General features: G+C 41.8%; 4 protein-coding genes and 1 long non-coding RNA gene across 7 annotated transcripts in view; 3 read left to right on the top strand and 2 right to left on the bottom strand.

The window, feature by feature from the left end:
- Nucleotides 1–104: 104 nt before the first annotated feature.
- Gilt1 (Gamma-interferon-inducible lysosomal thiol reductase 1) lies at nucleotides 105–4,406 on the top strand. 2 transcript variants are annotated; one of them, XM_076769803.1, is made up of 5 exons: nucleotides 105–239; nucleotides 2,769–2,930; nucleotides 3,071–3,262; nucleotides 3,775–3,930; nucleotides 4,017–4,406. In XM_076769803.1, exons 1-5 carry the CDS (start codon nucleotides 162–164, stop codon nucleotides 4,116–4,118), a joined length of 690 nt encoding a protein of 229 aa, XP_076625918.1. In that variant the 5' UTR covers nucleotides 105–161; the 3' UTR covers nucleotides 4,119–4,406. The 2 variants fall into 2 exon arrangements, with proteins under 2 accessions (XP_076625918.1, XP_076625917.1); XM_076769802.1 differs by having other exon boundaries at nucleotides 3,068–3,262.
- Nucleotides 4,407–4,801: 395 nt separating this feature from the next.
- LOC143344097 (uncharacterized) lies at nucleotides 4,802–9,996 on the bottom strand. 2 transcript variants are annotated; one of them, XM_076769774.1, is made up of 6 exons: nucleotides 9,639–9,996; nucleotides 8,577–9,463; nucleotides 7,638–7,975; nucleotides 7,032–7,193; nucleotides 6,014–6,416; nucleotides 4,802–5,153 (listed from the first exon to the last, which is right to left on the bottom strand). In XM_076769774.1, exons 2-6 carry the CDS (start codon nucleotides 9,442–9,444, stop codon nucleotides 5,047–5,049), a joined length of 1,878 nt encoding a protein of 625 aa, XP_076625889.1. In that variant the 5' UTR covers nucleotides 9,445–9,463; nucleotides 9,639–9,996; the 3' UTR covers nucleotides 4,802–5,046. The 2 variants fall into 2 exon arrangements, with proteins under 2 accessions (XP_076625889.1, XP_076625888.1); XM_076769773.1 differs by having other exon boundaries at nucleotides 8,577–9,996.
- LOC143344109 (uncharacterized) lies at nucleotides 7,644–8,667 on the top strand. The gene is made up of 3 exons (XR_013080062.1): nucleotides 7,644–8,017; nucleotides 8,083–8,253; nucleotides 8,545–8,667. It is a non-coding gene; the product is annotated as an uncharacterized LOC143344109 (long non-coding RNA).
- A 3,036-nt stretch (nucleotides 9,997–13,032) lies between the features above and the next one.
- Nucleotides 13,033–15,198, bottom strand: LOC143344101 (aladin). Its single transcript, XM_076769782.1, has 5 exons — nucleotides 14,629–15,198; nucleotides 14,447–14,564; nucleotides 13,904–14,373; nucleotides 13,519–13,828; nucleotides 13,033–13,438 (listed from the first exon to the last, which is right to left on the bottom strand). Exons 1-5 carry the CDS (start codon nucleotides 14,985–14,987, stop codon nucleotides 13,211–13,213), a joined length of 1,485 nt encoding a protein of 494 aa, XP_076625897.1. The 5' UTR covers nucleotides 14,988–15,198; the 3' UTR covers nucleotides 13,033–13,210.
- Nucleotides 15,199–15,594: 396 nt separating this feature from the next.
- LOC143344160 (uncharacterized) overlaps nucleotides 15,595–20,023 on the top strand; it is a 53,099-nt gene continuing 48,670 nt past the window's right edge. The window contains exon 1 of the mRNA XM_076769939.1: nucleotides 15,595–15,920. Coding sequence (XP_076626054.1) covers nucleotides 15,866–15,920 — 55 coding nt within the window. The 5' untranslated portion in view covers nucleotides 15,595–15,865. The remainder of the gene's footprint in view (nucleotides 15,921–20,023) is intronic.

Genomic DNA, 20,023 nt, shown 5'->3' with positions numbered 1-20,023 from the left:
ATTATTGATTATCTCATTTTACTCTCTAACCCTTCTTCCCCCTCTCTCTCTCAGCGTGTGCCCCTTCTATATTTTCGAAATCCTCTCCCCACCTTGGCATCGGCCGACGATGCTATAAGCAAGTTGGTTTAAAGCTGTGCCCGCTTTATCACCGGGCCAGAATGACCATGCGGTGCTACCTATTCGCGTCGAGCTGCGCAATCGCAGCTTTAGCCTTTGTTGCCTTCCCCAGTGTTCTGGTGAGTCAAAAACATTTATTTTTATTCGATCCCATAGATTATATTTTCCTCGTAATTTATTCTTAAAACAATTCTGTTTGGAATTTACACATTTTTCATTTTATAACCTCATTCCGAGTAGTAGAGATATTTCTTCTTTCCCTCCAAATTTAACCATTAAAAAGCGTTGCACGTTCTTGCAGTATTTTTTTAAAGTAAACATCGCCTTTATTTTTTCTCTTGAATTTATGTTACTGTTATTAGAAGCGTCATAGCGTATTAATACACTAGTAAATTATAGACAATTTCCAATTGTTACATTGTAATTTGAATAAACATCGAGGATGTCACTAAATATGGTAAAACAAAATGGTAGAGATATTTCTATTTTCCCTCCAAATTTAACCATTAAAAAGCGTTGCACGTTCTTGCAGTATTTTTTGGAAGTAAACATCGCCTTTATTTTTTCTCTTGAATTTATGTTGCTGTTATTAGAGGCGTCATAGCGTATTAATACACTAGTAAATTATAGACAATTTCCAATTGTCACACTGTAATTTGAATAAACATCGAGGACATCTCTAAGTATGGCAAACCAGCGTGGTAGTTAACGTGTTTAATTATGTCGGTGTAATAAAACGCGATATTTTAAGAATTTTAAACCTTGAAAGTCTAAGACTATTTATTTCAGTGTCTCTTTTTGAACATTGTTTCGTATTTCGATACTTCTACACGGTTCGATTTAGGGTTCTGATACTTTCCTATTTTGGCGCGCTGTACATTGACGGTAGACATTAAAATGAAAGGGAATCCGGTTTTCCGATCATTTTTTTCCTTCCTGAACGTTCTGCAATATTTAAAACCTGTTTACAACAGAGATGTACTCGGTGGTTCTTTGTTCCAACAATAATAAAAGATTTTTAATACGATACCAAAATAATAATTTATATATGAATAATCGTCGATGTTCTAATACTGTGCAAGATGATTCATAATTAATACGCTTATTAGTTTAGAAAGAAAATGTAAACCAGACGGAAGAAATATGTTATACGAACACGTGTTGTTTAAACTGTTTTTCATAGCATAATAAATTAAATACAGTGCATGGTGCATCGTATATCATTGTATTATGAGTGTATTCTATTATTGTATCGTTTGACCGCTTTAAGTAGAAGCAATAAACGTCATTTAGGCATGGAATGTTTAATACTTTCGCTCGTTGATAATGACCAAGGAATTATAACATTAATAAGTATCAAGATTATCTTTGTGAAAACCTATTAACGACGTTATTCGTCTTCCAGACAAACGAGTTTGCATAGTTTTAAGAGTGTAGTTTACATTTAGGGTGATTCACAATGGGAAGGGGGGCGACCTTGAGCAATTAGTTGATTTTGTCACAGCTATGGATTAAACTATGCCCAACACATTTGTAAACAACGTTTCCACGTAATCTTTTACTTTTAACGTCTTCGTTGCACAAGTTTTATATGCAAAGACTAAAAATATAAAGTAGCAAAGTGGAAAATAATGCCATTGCAAAACCTAATCTTAACATACTGTGTTTACATAAGCAATCTTTTTCATTTTGCACGGTGATTTTGTTCCAAGAATTATTGGCATAAAATTATGAGCTACCTTGTATAATTACTGGAATCGATTGTTTAAAATCGCCGGGCATTAGCTGTTTGCAAAGAATCTAATCAGACGCTTGTTATCCGGAGATAATAAGATTGTTTCGCTTTAATGGGAAATGGAAATTTTTTTTACTTTAATACGTTCTAATTTCAGTGATAATGGATATTAATACATTATCGATAAATATAATTAGCGACATTCCAAATTGATAGATAGAATCATACTTTTCTCGTGACATCGATCGAGAAAAATAAATTAAAAATTATAGAGAAGATTATTTTACAATTTTTAACATACAGGGTGTTCGACCACCCCTGGGAAAAATTTTAATGGAAGATTCTAGAGGCCAAAATAAGACGAAAATCAAGAATACTAATTTGTTGATGGAGGCTTCGTTAAAAAGTTATTAACAATTGAATTCAACAATTTCAAATCGTTCTGGAAAAATTATTTTCGGTTGCAGGGGTCAATTACAATTATTTTTTGTCATTACACATACCCTCGAAATCCTACCCACTTTCTAGAAAAAAATTCGGGAAAGTGTGAAATTTTTCGACGAAATTAAAATATTTCAAATCGTTCTGAAAAAAATATTGTTAGCTGTGGCGGTCAATTACAATCATTTTTGGTGAATAGACGTACCCCCGAAATCCTGCGCATTTTCGAGAAAAAAATTCAGTACGGGCGGAACTTTAAACGTTAATAACTTTGTAACAAAGCCTCCATCAACAAACTGGTATTCTTGATTTTCGTCTTATTTTGGCCTCTAGAATCCCCCATTAAAACACCCTGTATAAAGTAATTAACAAAGTCTAGAACAGAGTATAGAAATTTGTTCGTTTTATAGTTAAAGGTTAATATCCTAAAACAGGCACACGGTTATCAGATATTCCCTCGATAATTGTACAGGTGGCTGGCGATGGACTATCGAAGCAGGTGATCGAGGTAGACGTCTACTATGAATCATTATGCCCCGACAGCATGCGATGGATCAAGAATCAACTGGCTCCGTCGTACGATGCTTTGAAGAATAACATTCACGTTAATTACATTACGTACGGAAAAGCATCGGTAAGTGAAGTAGCTTCGAATCAGTTTGGTCGCCCGAGATATCTCGGGCTCCGTCCAAACCCACCGTTTTCTTGGTGGCCAGAATCCGAATTCGTGGTTACCTTATTTCGAAAAAAAATTAACGAGACGATTTGTAGCAGAAGAATCTCGAAGACGGCCAATGGCAGTTCACGTGCCAACACGGGCCCAACGAGTGCGAGGGCAACATGGCTCAGGCCTGCGCGATCCACGCGATCCAAAATGAGGAACCGGCCGACAGAGTTCAACAGCTCACCGAGGCCCTCGTTGTTTGCGCAATGACCTCGAGTTTCCCGTCCACGGCCGTTCCCCAGGTAGCCATTTATCTTTTTTCTTTTCTCGATGATTGCCTGGGCATTCATCAGTCCCATAATTGCTGAATGCATCGTCGATTCCTTGCGCAATAAAGAGATAACCATACACGGGGGATCTCACATTTAGTTAATCGATAGTCCCTGGACCGGACAAAAGAAGCGGGCTCAAGAACTTTCACATTTCATTACGAATCGTTCATTAGGCGACTGGTTCTATTTTTACGACTCGTAAAAAAAAATTACACAGATTCCTCGATCGATTTGCATCGTACGAAACGGTGAAAAATAGGGCCCTATCGATTCTTTTCTCCATAGATTATTTACAAATGTAAATTTTGTTTAAATTTTATGCGATTGAAAAGTATGTATTCAGCATCCCCGTTTTGAGGATTGAAAGCAAACAATTTTATGGGTATAATTTTTTAATTTTTGACAGATATGTATTTTCTAAAAATTGCAATGTCTGCGAAACGGACTTTCTTCTTTTGGAATAGTATTAATTGCATTTCCAGTGCGGTGAAACGGTAGGATTGAGTCAGCAGACGCGGAATAGCATTAAGGATTGTATCTCGGGCCCACTGGCTAAGGAGCTTCACGCGGCCAATGGCAAGAAAACGGCGTCCCTGACACCGCCCCTTTCCTTTGTTCCAACGATAACGCTGAATGGAGTGAGTAGTTAATATTTCGTGCACGTAGGCTTCGAGAGGATCGTACGAACATTTAATCGCCTTTTCTCCGTTCCTTGCGTTCCCAGGTGTACAGTAAGGAGAATCAAAGGAAGGCGCTCGATAACTTCCTTAAACTGATTTGCGACAATCTGGAAGGGACGAAGCCCTCTCAGTGCAGCGCCGCTTGAAAATAAACGGTTGCTCAACCCTTTCGCCGCTGAAAACTCTCTATAGTGGGTCATTGCTTTTTATACAAAGTCTATTGCAGTCTGCCAGCGTTACTATCCAATCGAAACGTCGCTATAGTAGGCTATTAATAGCCTTCGTAGGGCAAACTGTCATGGCGGACTTGGGAAATATTTTATGCAATTCCACTATCAGGGAACATCGTTATTATGATGTACGTTTAAATATTTTTCTGTATTAGAAATGTGACTACGTTCATATCGGCAATAAAATCTTTTTGCGACGAAGAAGTCTTGGCATTCAATAAAATTAAGATGAAAATTGAGTAATGAATTAAACTCCGACGACTCGTTAAAGCAAATCTCGTTATTTGAACCCTCTACTACTATTTTGAATACTTCAGTTTTACTCTGAAACAACTATAATCATATATCGTCCTTCCACAAGAAGAATGCACAGTGTGTCTACATCCCCACTCTTGCTGCAATCCGCTGATTGGCTGTCACCGATCTTCGTCACCGTTTTCGACCAATACCCGTGAGTCAGCGGACAGCAACAGGAGTGGGGATGTAAATACGTTGTGCCTTCTTCTCGCGGAAGAATGATACTATGGGTAAAACAATTGTATCAAATAGGGTGAGAGAACGAAAGCAAATGATAATCAAAATCTCTATATTTTCTTGCTTATAATATATACAAAATGCCTATGTACAAAAATATATACGATTCCGTCGCAGCGGCTATAGAAAATTGAGTACAAAACGGGAAAACGAGTCTTTGGAAGTATGGCACAACGTTTTGCGGGAGGCCTCTGTCTTTTATAATCTTGTACGATTACAGCGGAGGAACGAGGATAGCGACGAGATCGAACCAACGTAATGCAATGGAAGCGTTTATAGTTTCTGTCCTCGTTGCTTCGCTATGATGCGCCTAACCGTCGATGAACACCGCGTCGTCCAAGCTGCTCAGCTCGAGGAACTGTTGCTCGATGTCCGAGCCGAGCTCCTGGAAGTCGGGCACGTCCTCCTCGCAGTATCCTGCAACAGAAACGTCATACTGCGCGTGTAATGGCTCCTCGTCCGGTACCTCGGGGTCCGATCGACCATATTTTTATTCCGATGATAAAATCGCGTCCGCGAGGGCTGGAATTTAAAGGGGCATCATACGCGTGTGTCGCACGTGGCGGTGCGCCGCGTCGTATGTTTTGGCGCGTGCGTACGTGCGTGTGCTCCGGCCAAAAAAGTCAGGAATATTATTTTAAGACTCGGTGTGGGGTAAAGGCATAAAGCGGCGAACCTCCTCTGAGATTAAGCATGGAGGACCCCGAGGCTAGCGCACTGTCATCGGCGTCGTTACCACGCGGCCGTTCACCAAGGAGACAGAAAAAGGCAGCACGCGCGACCGCGATACAATAACGTATTCGTACCAAGAACAACTTTGGCTGACTTTTTGTGTAAACGCCGCCTTGTCCACGGTTTAGGAGCACTGACTCCCGACTATGGCCGACGTCGACCAGCGATGGGACCGAGACGGTTCGTACCAGAAGTTGAAAAGGTTCCAAAAATAACTATTTTACAATGGCGGCCGTTTACTTGCCATATCTTAGTCTCTGTATCGTCTACACCGTCCCGGAAAGCTCGTGAATATATTTAACGTACGTTATCCTACTATTTACACGTTCTATTAATTTTTTTTACACGTTATGTAACAATGGTTTTTCAGGTGGATGTATACTTCAGAAGTACTTCCTTATGCTGTCTGCCTAAGTATCATCATAGATGCTGAAGGAGATTATTTTGATAATTTAAATCTAATTTGACTATTTTATAAATATAAATTTCAAGGGGCGAAAATTAATTTTTAGGTCTAACCTGACTCTCGTGCATGTTTCCCTTACCTGTGCCGTCCACGTGCGAGCAGCTGACGTCGTCGATGAGAAAACGTTTCACAGACTCGATCGGGACATACTCTTGATTGCTCTCAAGGTTCATGGAAATCCTATCGACTTGACACAGATTCGTCTGGAACAGGTCCGCGTCCTCGTCCGCGTAAGACTCGGAAGACTTATACGACCGATAATTCGATTCCGCGGCGAAGGTGGACGCCGTTTGCGCCTGTTGTCTGGAAGTCGTAGAAATCAGATCGTGTCGCGGTGTGTTGGTCGGGTTGGCGGGATTTTTGGATTCCGACAGGCCGGGCAACGGCGTCGCGGGCTCCGAGTGATTTTTCACGTGCTTTCTGAGGCTCGACGGATCCGTGTACCGTTTACCGCAACCAGCCACCTGGCACGCGTACGGTTTCTGCAAATTTAAATGAGTATCTCCATGCAAACGCTGAATACCAACAGAATTCTTTGTTGAAAATCAATTGCAAATCTGATTCGTTGGAATAAGCAAGACTTATGCTTAAATATTCGTACCACATTCCAACGTGACCAGTTCAGTTGTAATTTAATCCTAACCGCAAGTATGTATTACCGTTTAATGCGGCATCGAATTAACTCTGTTGCCTTGAAATAGCTGCATAGTTATGTAAATACGCATATTAAGAGACAACTAGTTCAGGAACTAAATACAAGAAAATCTTGTAATATAATTACATGTGTTTAATGATGATTTGTTGTTTCTTTACAGCCATTTTGGGATATTAAAATATTCCTCAGGTATCGAATACGAACACAATTGTTGTAACAATTAGTTGTACGCAATATGTAGTACTTTAGACTTAATTTCTTTTAGTTAAATATGAAATCCAGAATAAATTTATTGCTCTTCCGTATAGGAGTATATCATATACTCGGGTTTGTTTGGTAACTGAAGTTTGTTAAGTTACATACTATTATAATAGATTATTTAGTTAGGTAATCGGAGATTTAATTGAGTAGCCTTGGAAAGAAAAAAAAAATTAAAACGTACCGTATCGTAGTGAGTTCTCTGATGTTTTGCACGATCGCTGCTGTTACTGAAAGCTTTAGAACAACCGCGATGTTGGCAAGCGTACGGTCGCTCTCCCGTGTGAGATCTTTGATGGATCTTGAGGTTCTCCAGCCGCGAAAATGCCTTTTTACACCCAGTGAACTGGAAGAATTAAAGAAAATTTAAGTATCTTAAGAATTTATTTAATTTCACGATAAAATAATGACATTAAACGAGGAATAAATTATCGCAGACAATTATTACTGATATTTGTTTTCTTTACGAAGTTATGTTTAAAGTGCAATTATTCCGAGTCGTTCATGGCCAAACTAACAGATAAGTCGTGGCGTAGATAAATTTAATCGAAGAACGATAGTACACTATCGATCATATACACGGTGTTCAGGTTATTACTGTCCAGGAAATTCGTGCAAACGAATAGTATAACGAACAAAATAGACCAGGACAAAAACCTCTACTATCCGAATTATTAAAGAAAGGTGGGTAGGGATGCTGGTGGTTCTGTCAAAATACCACCACGTGTATTTGTTTACGTCTGGTGACGCGAGCTGGTGATCTATAGATCCGTCGCTGAAAAGTACGTACCGGACATTTATTGGGCTTTTCTCCGCTGTGGACCCTCATGTGTATCAGTAATTTGTATCTGGCGTTGAAGGGTCGTGCTCGCGGACATCCCTGCCAGAGGCAAGCGAACTCGTCTTGCCCGCTTCCGGCGCCAGTAAAGCCCTCGCCATCTTTGTCTTTGTCCTTGTCCCTGTCCCTCTGAACTCGTCTCCCGTGCCCGTGGGCGTTCGACGACGAGGATTCGACGTGCCTTCTTTCTATGTGGCGCACCAGGCCCTCCTGTTCCGCGAAAGCGCAGCCACAATCTATCCATCGGCATTGGTACGTCGACGTCAGGTTGTCGTCGGCCGTCGAACAGTCTGGAATGCGTCGCGACGCTTGTTAGGAAGTACTCGAGAGAGGTTTGTGCTTCTTAATTGGTCTGTGTTTATTTCTACCCTTTTTAAAATAACATTGCTCCTTTCAGTGAGTTTCTGACTGCATCGAGGTACGCCGAACTACCGGGTTGGATGAGTTTGCACTGGTTTGAACGCGTTTGAAAACTTTGTAATGCTACGTCGGAGACTTATATTTTTAAAACATTACACTAATTACATTTTCGTCCCTTATTGTTTCGAGCAGTGAGTATTGCACTAAAGTAAGTAAGACACTATCTACTTGAAGCTTAAACTTTACAGAAACGTTTAATAAAAATTATATTAAATATACGATACTTCTTACGTGCCTATTGACAAATTACACAAATTAATATCTACAATTAGAAATGATACATTTAAGTTTCTTGCAGTTGACACTGTTTTGAGTCTTCCGACACTAGCTTCATCAGGAGTCTGACGACGCACTGATGCAGGACAGTCCTATCTAACCCTAACCCTAATAAAACCTATCACACGTCCAATATCATTCTAATTCAATACACTTTTTTCAGATTCCTCGTCAAGCACGAACAATATAACTCACCGTAGGATTTGCTTCGCTTCTCCGTCTCGGACGCAGCCTTCGACACAGGTACGCGTCGATCGGTCAGCAGCAGTCCTTCGTTCCTAGGAAGAACAACCTGGTTCCCAAAACCATCGCCTAAACCAGCATCGTTGATGAACGTCATCGCTGAGACCGACTGTTGACCGGATACCAAATGTCCCACCGCGTAGCACGACCCGTTGAGATTGGAGAACGGGTCCTGGAGTTCCTCCAGGTAGGTCGACGAAGGCGAGGAGGGCGAGTCCACGTTGTTCAACAGCGACGTGGGGTCGCCTCTGATCAAACTGAGGTCAAACTCGTCCGTAGCCGTTTGCATGGACCCGGTGAACCCTTGAACCTCAGCTTGCGAGTGCAAGATGAGGGGCAAGGACACGGTCATGTCGTCTTGGTACTCCTGGTAGTCTTGGTAGCCTTGATACTCTGGGTAGACCGTATTGCAGAAGCTGCGGGAGAAGGAGAACGCAGAACCCACGGGCGGCAGCCTTCCATTCGAGCAGTCAGAGGCGTCGCTGTGGACGATGTTGATCCACGTTGGCGTGGTCGCCTCGCTGCCCGTGCTTCCCGGTGACCTGTCCGTGGCAGAGTACTGCTGACAGGGGTACTGGAACGCGGCTGTCAGTTGCTCCCAGTCCGTGTACTCCCGTGGACTGCAGTTGTTGGGCATTATGGGGGAGGAGACACCGGTGTCCGCGTGAGAGGTCGCCCAACAGGCTTGCTGAGTGTTGCTGTTCATCGCTGCGATCGGAGCTAGATGCAAGGAATTGAAGCTCTCCTGCTTGATGCTTCTTGACACGGCGCGCTGAACGTCTTCCTCGTTCCTGTCCGCGTGGAAGTCTTCGAGGTGCATCTTGATGCACGAGTGAAGTCTGAAAATTTTGTTAGAGACGTTAGAACTTTGCGGTAACCGGCTACGAAAGGAAGTTAATGTCTTTACGACAACGAGATACTATCCACTCTACACTCGACATGCATGAGACACTGTGGAGCTATCGCGCACTACCGCATCGCTGGTCCAGATTAAGTATCACAGTCCTCACTTACAAGACGAACGATCCGAGGTCCTAATCCACTGTTATCGGTTATGGCAGATTCCAGGATCGCGCGGCACGCGCGGCGGCGATCTTAATCGCGACGAAGCTGCAGGGTGGCCTTGTGAACGCGTCCACGCCACGCGATGTAACTGACCCCGAGATAAGAGGATAGCCCCGGTCCGACTACACCCGTTCCCGCGTCTCCACGAAGACTATCAGCCAGGACAAGACATCGTCGCGTTTTTCCAGCAGACAACGCTACAACGGACGAGAGGATCTCTCCCCTCCACCCTTGCTGGGCTCTCTTGCCCGCGAGGAGCAAGGGAAGAAGCACGACGAGAAGGGTACGCGCCGCCCACTCGCGTGGCCGTTTCATTCCCCCTCGAGAGAGAGACGCGCTCGTCTTCTGCATCGCGACCTTCTCCCTCGGTCTTCTGACTTGGGGCGCGGGGCACATCTGCGCGCACGTCTGTCGTCTCCCTTTTTCGTGCTTCTTTCCAATTCGTGGCCGTCGTTTTTTTCCGCCCGCTTAGCACACATTCCTAGAACGATGATGTTTTGGATTGTCTCGGCGCTCCTTCTTTCAGTTTTCCAATATTTTCTCGGGCCACGCAAATCAGGCCCTGCTGGGCCCTTTTATATAACTCCTACAACGATAAGTTAAGGATCGTTTCGATACCTTTTCTTTGTATCAGGGTACTACTTGTCATGCAATGGGCCCTACCACGACTCTCTCGTTTACATACAATGAATAGTTTCGTTATAAGTTTTTAATATACAAAATTTCTTAAAAATTGTCGAATTTCAGGGCCCACTGGGCCTGATACCCTTTCCGCGGGTTTGAGTATCACAAAATCTTCGCCACGTTTTTCACGTAATGGACCCACCGGGCCCTCCCATGAGTCCCATGTTGATCTATTTGCCAATTTGACGATTGCATATCGGGCATCGGCATCCCTTTGAGATTGTAGAAATATTCCGAGCCGAGGTGCAGCAAACGGAGTGAGAAGCAGAAAGGGAAAGAGGGGGAGGGGGTGGTTAGGCCGATCTTTCGTCGGTCGAACCCCGAGAATCGGGTGCAGGGCAAAAAACGTAAAACCAGCTGCCGCACACGCGTCACTTATTAACAACAGCTTCTTCGCGCGCACACATGAGGGCAAGTCGTTCACTCCTTCCTCCTATTACAGCCTACTATTATTTCACCGACCTCCCCGTTCCTCCTCCTTTCGTTGCCTTTCAGGCTTTCACGCAAATACGCCCGATATCGTTGACTTTTATTGGGGATCCGCGGTTTGTTTCGGACATCATCGCCAAACGGGCGGCCTTTGACGCGTAACTCGAGACGTTCAAGGATTAGTAGCCGGAACAAGTGGAATTTATTTAGAATTTAAGGAGCACTTGAAGTCTAATCGAGCGTCTCGAGCGATGCCAGATATGGTTAAAATTTACAGAGGAAATATTTTAAAAAGGCACACGTTAAACATGTTCGAACTTCATTTTATTGCGGTGATCTGTAGTTGATGAATCACTTTCTCATTAGTAAATTATTATTTACTTCCCGAAAGTTTCTACTTGAGGGGTTACTTTTCACTGCAGGTGCATCGGGACGAATGAATTACGAACGAATTGACATTCCACTCATCGGCTACCTAATTGAAAACGCATTGTTATGATTCCAGAGAGATTCTCGCGACAGCATTATCTTACAAGATGTTGCTCCCAGTTTCTTCCAAGCGGGCACACACAGAAGCATCTTCCATGCGTCCTCCTACTCACCCCTTGTATACACACGCGCGTGCATCTTGACTCCTGCACGCACGCGCACATATGCGTTCACAGTTGCATCTTATGGTCGGGTTATACGTCATATTACGGGTAGATAAGTGATAGAGTGGCACATGTGGCCTGCCAGCCCTCTATGCTTACATTATACATACTATGCCCGCTCTCGGCCACGCTTTTTTGTCCAGGCACCTGTCAACTCCGTTCGTACCATAGTCACCGCATGTGTACGACTGCCATTAAAATAAATATACTGGAAAAAGGATTTCGATCGTACACCCCATACGGATGCAATAACAGAAAGAGAGGATGGAGGGGAATGGATAGGTATCTTAACGAACGTTTAATCGGTGCGCAGGGAAAGTAAGTTTTGCAATTTAACACTGTTTCCATCGTGCTTTCATGCATATCTATTTCGACCAAAAGGTGTCAAAAGACACCTTTCTATGTGGATGCAAATAACCGTGGAAAATAATTTCAAGTTGAAATTTTGATAGGTGTCTTTCGACTCCTTTGGTAGGACGAAATTAAACTACGGAGATAGCGCCACGAGCATTCAGAGAACTGTTACAAATCAGGAATAACATTAGCTCGAACGTTGAATCAGAGTTTTCATTTACAATTATATATATACATGAATGCTTTAAAAATTACTTGAACTATTGAAATCTATGTTTTCATACTCGAAGCTCCGGTACTATCTCTCTATCTGAGTTATATTTACATCTGCTGCTATCGCAACACGGAACGACTTCGCGTATATCTGAGCAAACTGATGATATAAAAAAACATAATCGAAAAGTAAACACGCAGTGCTTACACTGGACTACTATGTAACCGATTGCGAGCGTATTTCTGTAGAGATACGAGAATACGTTAGCGCTACAAAGTTGACGAAAGCAAATAATCATTCGTATTACTAGCCTAATAAATATAATACTAGGAATAATAAATAATTATCAAACGAATAACGAATTTATTCGAACAATTCGAACGATGCCCAACTCTGGCTGGGACTGAACGATTGGTCTATCGCCTGGCCAATCAGTGTCATTCGACGCTGGTTAGAGCAAGGAAGACTACGTAAGAATGACAAGGATCGATGTCCAACCGAGTCCAGGGATCTTATTTAAATTGTTGGGCTAAACTTGTAATTTTCTTGCATGCCTCGGTGGCATTCGTTCCTCCGAAAATCGTGAGTCAAGTGTCAGCCGAAAATGATGAACTGTGTTTGAGAAATATATATTTAGGACGAGGGGTTTCTAGAACGATGGAGCGGTTAATTTGTGTTTGGAGTTGCGACGGTGTGAGTATAGTAGACAGAGCGTATTGGAAATAGTGCGGGACGCATCACGCACGTACGTGTCGGCGTTCAGCATTCGGTCAAGCGACGTAAAAATAGAAAGACGTGCGCTCTGCATGTGACTTCGTATAATTAGGTACCGAACCCGAGCCGTCGCGTTGTATATCCCATACGTTAGAAAGCTAGAGCATCGAAGAGTCTAACAAGGGACCAACGATTTTTTTTTTTTTTTTCTGTAAATGAATTAGGGAACAGATCATGAAATATTACGTAATCTCTGATGAAATGCAACGTAAGACTCCGGGACACCTTCGTACGATGTATTATTTTATTATGTTTAATCGTAATAAAAATATTTAGACTCTCGTGAGTACACTTGATATACAGACATATATACAAATATTAAACAATGTATCAAAACGTAAATATGGAACCTTTGTCTTAACCATAAGTAGTATTTAAATTATACGCCTCGTTTCTCATCGAAAACGAGTGCATTAATAACGAGCCATTTCTTTCTCGACGATAGGGAAGTGTTGTACACGGCTACTGCTCCAAGCGATTGTTAAACAAATTGCAGGGGAGAGTTCGTCGCGCTTTTGATAGAAATTCATACAGTTCGGTACTTCTCCGGGAAATCCTTTGATCAGGCAACCTGGTTTGACGTCGACTACCCGCGACATGTTTCCTATTTTGGTTCTAAATAACGCGATACAGGGGCTGTCCTAAACGAGCACGAAATATCGTTAGAATTTTTTATTCGAGATTTTGGATGTCGTTGAATTGAAATTACGAGAGGTCATACCTGGAAAAGTATAGCGAGATATCTTCCTGTAGGATCCCACTCCATTGCAACTATCCTTCCGCCAACGAAAATACCATTGCAGACTTGTGTCAGACTTATCAAGGGTACGGCAAGTTTTAGATCGTCGATCGATATTTTTTTGACATCGAAAATATTTTCTTGCAACGGTAGGGAAAAAACCGTCGCGGATTCTTCGGTCGATGCAAACAATAGAGTCAAATTGGGGCCGAAACACGCAGCTGCGACGCGACCTTTAGGCATTGTCCATTTATCCGCATGCCATAATGTCGCTACTTCGGTATTCCAAACTCTGTGTGTAGCGATTTGTATACTAGCGAACGAAGTATCGTATAAAATAAAGAAATACATACGAAAGTCGGTATACCTGAACATATTTCTACACGTAGCAGCAAACAGTTGAAAGCCACAGGAGGACCAACGTGTGAAGCACAATCCACCACCCCCTACTCGTCTGAGCGGGACACCTTCCCTCTTAGAAGTATCCCATATAATCATATTCGTATCTGCTGGTGAACAAGATACCAGCAGGTCACCCTGTGGATGCCATGTAACGCTCGTAACGGGTACATGATTTCTCCGTTTTAGTAATACTGCATGACTAAGGGAGTTACTAGCTGCACCCAATTCTATCGTCCAAATTAGGACACCCGCGTGACACGCTACTGCCAATTCCCTACCAGCATAGGGTCTCCAGCTAATGCAACATACTGATTTTTGAGCACTATGTCTCAGTATCGGTACCACTGGTACTCCTTGAGAAAAGATACGTATACGATCGTCCCTTGTGACTACTGCTAATCGCGGGCAATGTGGATGCCAAGAAAGACACCTAATCTATAAAGTAATATTCAGACGTGCAGTATACATCCCATAAAAGCTTATCGTGTTGATTGCATGGATATCTTACAAGCGACGAATTCCAGTCTCTTGTTTGAACAACATCTGCGACCGATCCTGATCCACTGGTAGGCAAAATCTCTCTTTGATAGATTCCTTTATCCATTAAATCTAACATCCATTTAAGTCTGAAATAAAAAATGTAATAATCTTCTACAAGCATTTAGATTAGCGTAACATCATTATCAAAACCTTGTAGCTATCCAGTGTATAGTTTTTGTAATTTCTTCAGGATCTGTGGACGCAGCAAGGTAGATAGCTTCGGCCAAGCCCTTTTCCCTCCATACGCTAGCAATTTTTTTAAAGATACTATCATGAACTGGTAGAAATAAGTCGCCCGCGCAAACGGTGCACGCTGTTTCACGAGTAGTAAGACTATCCGGTGCGATCGAAACCTCAGGATACTGACGTATGTACTTGGCAAAAGGTTGCAACTCGTCTTGCATAGCATCGTATTCACAATAATGCACACTATTTCCTATAAGGCCAACAACGGCTGTTTCGTCGAGCGTAGGAGACTCGAAGTCGTGTAGCGACAAAATTTTCATCATCTTTAACCGTTTTAAACGTACTCTGTTTATTTAACCTACAAATACAGACCATGAAAGAGAAAAACTTGTAGTTCGTCGACTTCGAGCACGAAATAATACGTTTCTACGGCGGCGATATTTATACAAAATTTATACAATCGTCGGAACGAATACGATTTCGAGAAAACCGCTCTAAAATTTCTATTTTGACGAAAAGATCGTTTTCGTACCTCGTTCGACCGAAGCCGGATAAAATGGCATGTGATAGTTTACAGCGGTCGCCATGGCAACAGCCAATCGCGGCGCAGTAATCGCTACGTGTCCACGCACGCGCCTAGTAGCCGCCATTCGAATCGTTCGAGCAGCGAGGAAAAATTTCGAGCCGAATATACGACCATAAGCTCGCATGACATACAATATTTGCGTGACCATGTTGTACGGTTTGGCATAAACGATCTATGGATGCGCGTTTTTGGCGGGCAATCAGTTTCGTGTTGGAAAAACACGACGAGAAACCGACGTGCCACGACACGCGTCGAAGATGACAGAGGCGTGAGGTAGGGGAGCAGTCGGCGCAGGGTGGGGACCGTAAGGGAGGGGTGAGGTGGGGACAGCAGTGTGCGGTTGCTATTCGTGCGGCGTGGATTACGTATTCGAGTTGTCTTCTGCTACGGGCAGGCCTCGTTCGTCGGGAGTTTCGTTCCAAAGCTTTTTCTCTCTGGAAGATCGCGAGACACATACGTCGGAGAACAGTCGATAAGATGCTACCGCGAAGGTAGTGGCGAGGAACTGTCGCGATCGACATGATTTCGGTGGAGCTTTCGTCCTAGAAAGTCGGCCGAGATCGCTGGGAAGACGAGAGACAGAAGGGAGGAGGACCAGCTCGGTCTTCACGAGAGATGGGCAAGAAGGGTTCTAAGCGGAAAACCCGATGGAGAACTCTCAGCATTGGTAGTGAGTGTTTGCTTGTCAATCGAATTCGTTACCGAACATGCGATCGTCGTTTCCCGGGCATGCTTTCGGGACCCTCCAAGTACCGCAAACGAGCTGTAAAGAATGCTACCGAACGATGTTCGCGATGCGAGAAAAATCGTTCTAATCGTCCGTAAATTGCGTTTATCGCGATGGTCGATCGTTAGTTTATACGGAATCGATAGTGAAATAACCTATACCAAATATTCCAAGTCGGTGAATCTGAATTCTCATCCTAGGGGCATTTTCTCCAGCTCTCGTGCGTACATCCCCACGGTCGCACGTTTCGACTACTCCATTGATCTGTTGCCAGAAATAAGTGTACTTCCCACGATACACGTCCGTAAACGTGTCATCGTTGGAACGCAACTCTGTTAAAAATTGCCATTTTGTCGTCTGCTTGTTATCGAGCGTGCGGACTCTATCTGCCCCGCAACACCGCGTGACGCGAGTGTGTCTTTTTGTCGACGAACTGAACGTTTGAGAAACACTTTCGTCGATCCCGTTGTTTTGCGTATCCTGTGAAGTGTTCGACGATCGAGAGACAGCGGGGGGAAAAAAATGCGTTTTCGTAACGATAAACAAGGGCACGGGGACTATTGTGGCGCAGATGAACGTGCTCACGCAGTGGTCGTTTCGTCCGGTGATAGAACGCGTGATATTACAAACGAAATTGACCGTTCTGTCCGGGACCGAGCTGTTTCCCAGCCGACCATCGATCCATGCACCCTCCATGACTTTCCTCCTTCGTTGCAACGTGCTTGTCTAGCTAGAGCAAGAGCTCTACACGCGACCTTACGTACCGTCAAGCTGATTCTCATAGAAAGTCTCCCCTCTCGCTCTCTCTGTCTCTCTCTTTCGGTCGTCGAAGGTGTATCATCGTCGTCGATGACCCCTTGCAATATACGCTGCTTCCATCTATGCACGGCACCGTGACATATCTGGTTTAAACTCGAGCGGAAAATCTGCACATTTTTCAAAGTCCGCAACTTTCTCTAATTCTGTTTATGAAATGTAGCATATAAACAGGGATTTCTATTTCGCTGAAACAGATTGGGTATCCATGTGATTTCCGTATTTGAATCCATGCAATTTGGAACACACGGACATTCCTAACCTCTATTCTGATAGTCAAATACACGGGTATCCGTCTAATTTAACGTGCCCGTGTTTTGGAATAGATGTTATCGCAATGTTTGTTGAGACAATAGGGTAACAAGAAAATTAGAAGAGGCGATTACGAATTACGGTTGTCCCTCGAAGTACGCGGTTTTTTCGCGGTCTTTACGATACAGACCGCCCAGTGATACGTGCATCGAGATTAAAGGAAAGTGTAGAAGATGAATTGGTGCTTTGAATATTTTTAAATAAATGCAAGAAGAGACGTGCTAAACCAAAATTACAGTGTACTTTCGTAAGGTGTAAATAATACATGTATGAATTTGTGCTTTCCTTCCTTAACCCTTGTATTATCGTTTCCGGTTAACAGAGATTTGAAGAGAGGGACGAAGAGGGAGGGGAGTTCCAAAATTACGCGGGTACGTCGACGTCCTGAACCCCCGAGTACTTCGAGGGATTATATTTACGGATATACAATAATAATATAGCTTGAAAATGCACGTGTATTTTACGTTACACGGATTCGGTGCGCACGTGTTCCATCAGCGCACGTTCGAAACCGTGGGCTCGAATTTATAACCTTACGAACGTGTTAATAAATATGTATATATAGTTATTAAAGTTCCAATTAGAAAGTTTGAGAACCGCTGCGCTAATCTAAGACGCAAATAAGTTGATGTATTTGTGAATGCGTGTACACAACATGTATTTATATGTGTTTATATCCGAGTTGGCCGTAACCAGCTACTTTTGTTATTGATTGCATAATCGATTAATTTAATTGCAATTAAAGATTACATTGTCATCGTTAATTGGTTCTGGCTACAATTACAATTGTAACTGTCGAATGTAATTGCTTGACAATTACATTTACATCGTTGTAATCGTAATTATAACGAAGAGATTGCAATTAACTGTACGCATGTTTTTAAAGTTTCTTTTTTCCAAACTAATATATAGGAAGGTTTATACTATACAAAAAAATGTTAATACGAAACGTTAATAAACAAACGTGAATTACAATATTGTGCATTGTGATTCACGTTTGTCACGATAAAAGAAACAACCTGTACACATGCAGATTATCGTGGATCTAAAAATCACAGATTTTATAGATCAGCCTCCGCGATGGTTCATTCGTATGCGCGACCCGATCACCTGATGACAAAATACGTATACAATTTAAATACTTCACCAGTATTCTCGGTATTCGACTCTCGAATGGCGGACTCTGGGTCCATTTTGACCCGAATCTGAATTTAATCATCATATTTTTTGTAAATTCTTTATTTATTAATGCTGTTGTACAAGTTCACTGTAAAATTATTGATTAAAAAGTTAATGTCTATGACACTAATAGTTTGCGTGGGGAATCCTTTGGGCAAGGGTTAAATAGTGCAAATATACAGGGTGTTCGGCCACATCTGGGAAAAATTTTAATGGGGGATTCTAGAGGCCAAATTAAGACGAAAATCAAGAATACCAATTTGTTGATGGAGGCTTCGTTAAAAAGTTATTAACGTTTAAAGTTTCGCCCATACTGAATTTTTTTCTCGAAAATGCGCAGGATTTCGGGGGTATGTCTATTCACCAAAAATGATTGTAATTGACCCCCATAGCTAACAATATTTTTTTCAGAACAATTTGAAATATTTTAATTTCGTCGAAAAATTTCACACTTTCTCGAATTTTTTTCTAGAAAGTGGGTAGGATTTCGAGGGTATGTATAATGACAAAAAATAATTGTAATTGACCCCCACAACCGAAAATAATTTTTTCAAAACGATTTGAAATTTTTTTTTTTTCGTCGAAAAATTTAGGTATCTAATTAGATTTTCGGTAAGGAATTTTTTTCTCGAAAATGCGTAGGATTTCGAGGGTATGTATAATAATCAAAAATGATTGTAATTGCCCACTGTAACTAAATATAATTTTTTTAGTATGATTTGAAATTTTTTAATTTCGTCTAAAAATTTCACTACTACTCGAATTTTTTTCTCGAAAATGCGTAGGATTTCGAGGGTATGTGTAATGACAAAAAATAATTGTAATTGACCCCCGCAAGCGAAAATAATTTTTCCAGAACGATTTGAAATTGTTGAATTCAATTGTTAATAACTTTTTAACGAAGCCTCCATCAACAAATTAATATTCTTGATTTTCGTCTTATTTTGGCCTCCAGAATCTCCCATTAAAATTTTTCCCATATATAAGAATAATAATCACATTTTTTCACGATCATCAACCTTTTAAACGAACAGGATTCGATGAAATTAATTTCACATGTAATCCTGACGATGCAAAAATAAACTCCTATCTTTGCACCTGTTTTAAAAATTCAAAGCATGTCAGCGAATACAGTCAAGGCTGAAGGGAATAACGAATAATGAAATTTTCGAAAAAAGTGCTGAAAATAGTGCATATCAAATCGTACAAAAGATAGTTTCGCAAATGATCGTTGAAAAGATTGGCTAAACAAAGAAAATGGATAAGTGGAGACCGCGCGAGCTACGTTCGAATGTTCGATAATAACTCTAATTATAATAACTATAGACAATGAGAAACGAAGTATCCAGCGAGGATAAATAGAAAGGAAAAAAGAAAATAACAAGTCAATCTGAAATTTTGTTAATGACGATTAATTTTTATGCTTTTTATTGCATAGAAATTGAAAATTTTATACGTAAAATAACCTCCATATACAGATTGAAATCGATCTATGTATTTGCAATGCAACACAAGACCTTGTGCATCAAGTATATACGACGATACAAAAACTTAGCTATTGGAATATGAAATTTTATCGCATCGTTCCAGTTCCCCTGACCCGCTACCAACAGATTTGCATTTCTCTAAGCATCTGAATCATGTTTTACAAAATAAATCATTTCGAAACGAAGACTCCATGGAAACACCGTTATAAAAATTTCACTTGTAATGTACTTGTTTTCACAAAATGTACACCT

This window comes from Colletes latitarsis, chromosome 7 (genome assembly GCF_051014445.1).
Source record: "Colletes latitarsis isolate SP2378_abdomen chromosome 7, iyColLati1, whole genome shotgun sequence".
NCBI classification, from domain to species: Eukaryota; Metazoa; Arthropoda; class Insecta; order Hymenoptera; family Colletidae; genus Colletes; species Colletes latitarsis.
The sequence above is the reverse complement of the archived record's forward strand: the minus strand, read 5'-3'. Positions and strand labels throughout refer to the sequence as shown.

What these genes read in the sequence shown, in the direction of transcription:
- Gilt1 (XM_076769802.1), top strand. Translation starts at nt 162, where the DNA reads ATGACCATGCGGTGCTACCTATTCGCGTCGAGCTGCGCAATCGCAGCT. An exon ending in TTGCCTTCCCCAGTGTTCTG is followed by an intron (nt 240 to 2,768) that starts GTGAGTCAAAAA and finishes ATAATTGTACAG; the next exon opens with GTGGCTGGCGATGGACTATC. An exon ending in CGTCCACGGCCGTTCCCCAG is followed by an intron (nt 3,263 to 3,774) that starts GTAGCCATTTAT and finishes TTGCATTTCCAG; the next exon opens with TGCGGTGAAACGGTAGGATT.
- LOC143344097 (XM_076769773.1), bottom strand. Translation starts at nt 9,444, where the DNA reads ATGCACCTCGAAGACTTCCACGCGGACAGGAACGAGGAAGACGTTCAG. An exon ending in GAAGCGAAGCAAATCCTACG is followed by an intron (nt 7,976 to 8,576) that starts GTGAGTTATATT and finishes GACGCATTCCAG; the next exon opens with ACTGTTCGACGGCCGACGAC. An exon ending in AAAAGCCCAATAAATGTCCG is followed by an intron (nt 7,194 to 7,637) that starts GTACGTACTTTT and finishes TAATTCTTCCAG; the next exon opens with TTCACTGGGTGTAAAAAGGC.
- LOC143344101 (XM_076769782.1), bottom strand. Translation starts at nt 14,987, where the DNA reads ATGATGAAAATTTTGTCGCTACACGACTTCGAGTCTCCTACGCTCGAC. An exon ending in GAGACTGGAATTCGTCGCTT is followed by an intron (nt 14,374 to 14,446) that starts GTAAGATATCCA and finishes ATTACTTTATAG; the next exon opens with ATTAGGTGTCTTTCTTGGCA. An exon ending in ACGTGTAGAAATATGTTCAG is followed by an intron (nt 13,829 to 13,903) that starts GTATACCGACTT and finishes CGCTACACACAG; the next exon opens with AGTTTGGAATACCGAAGTAG.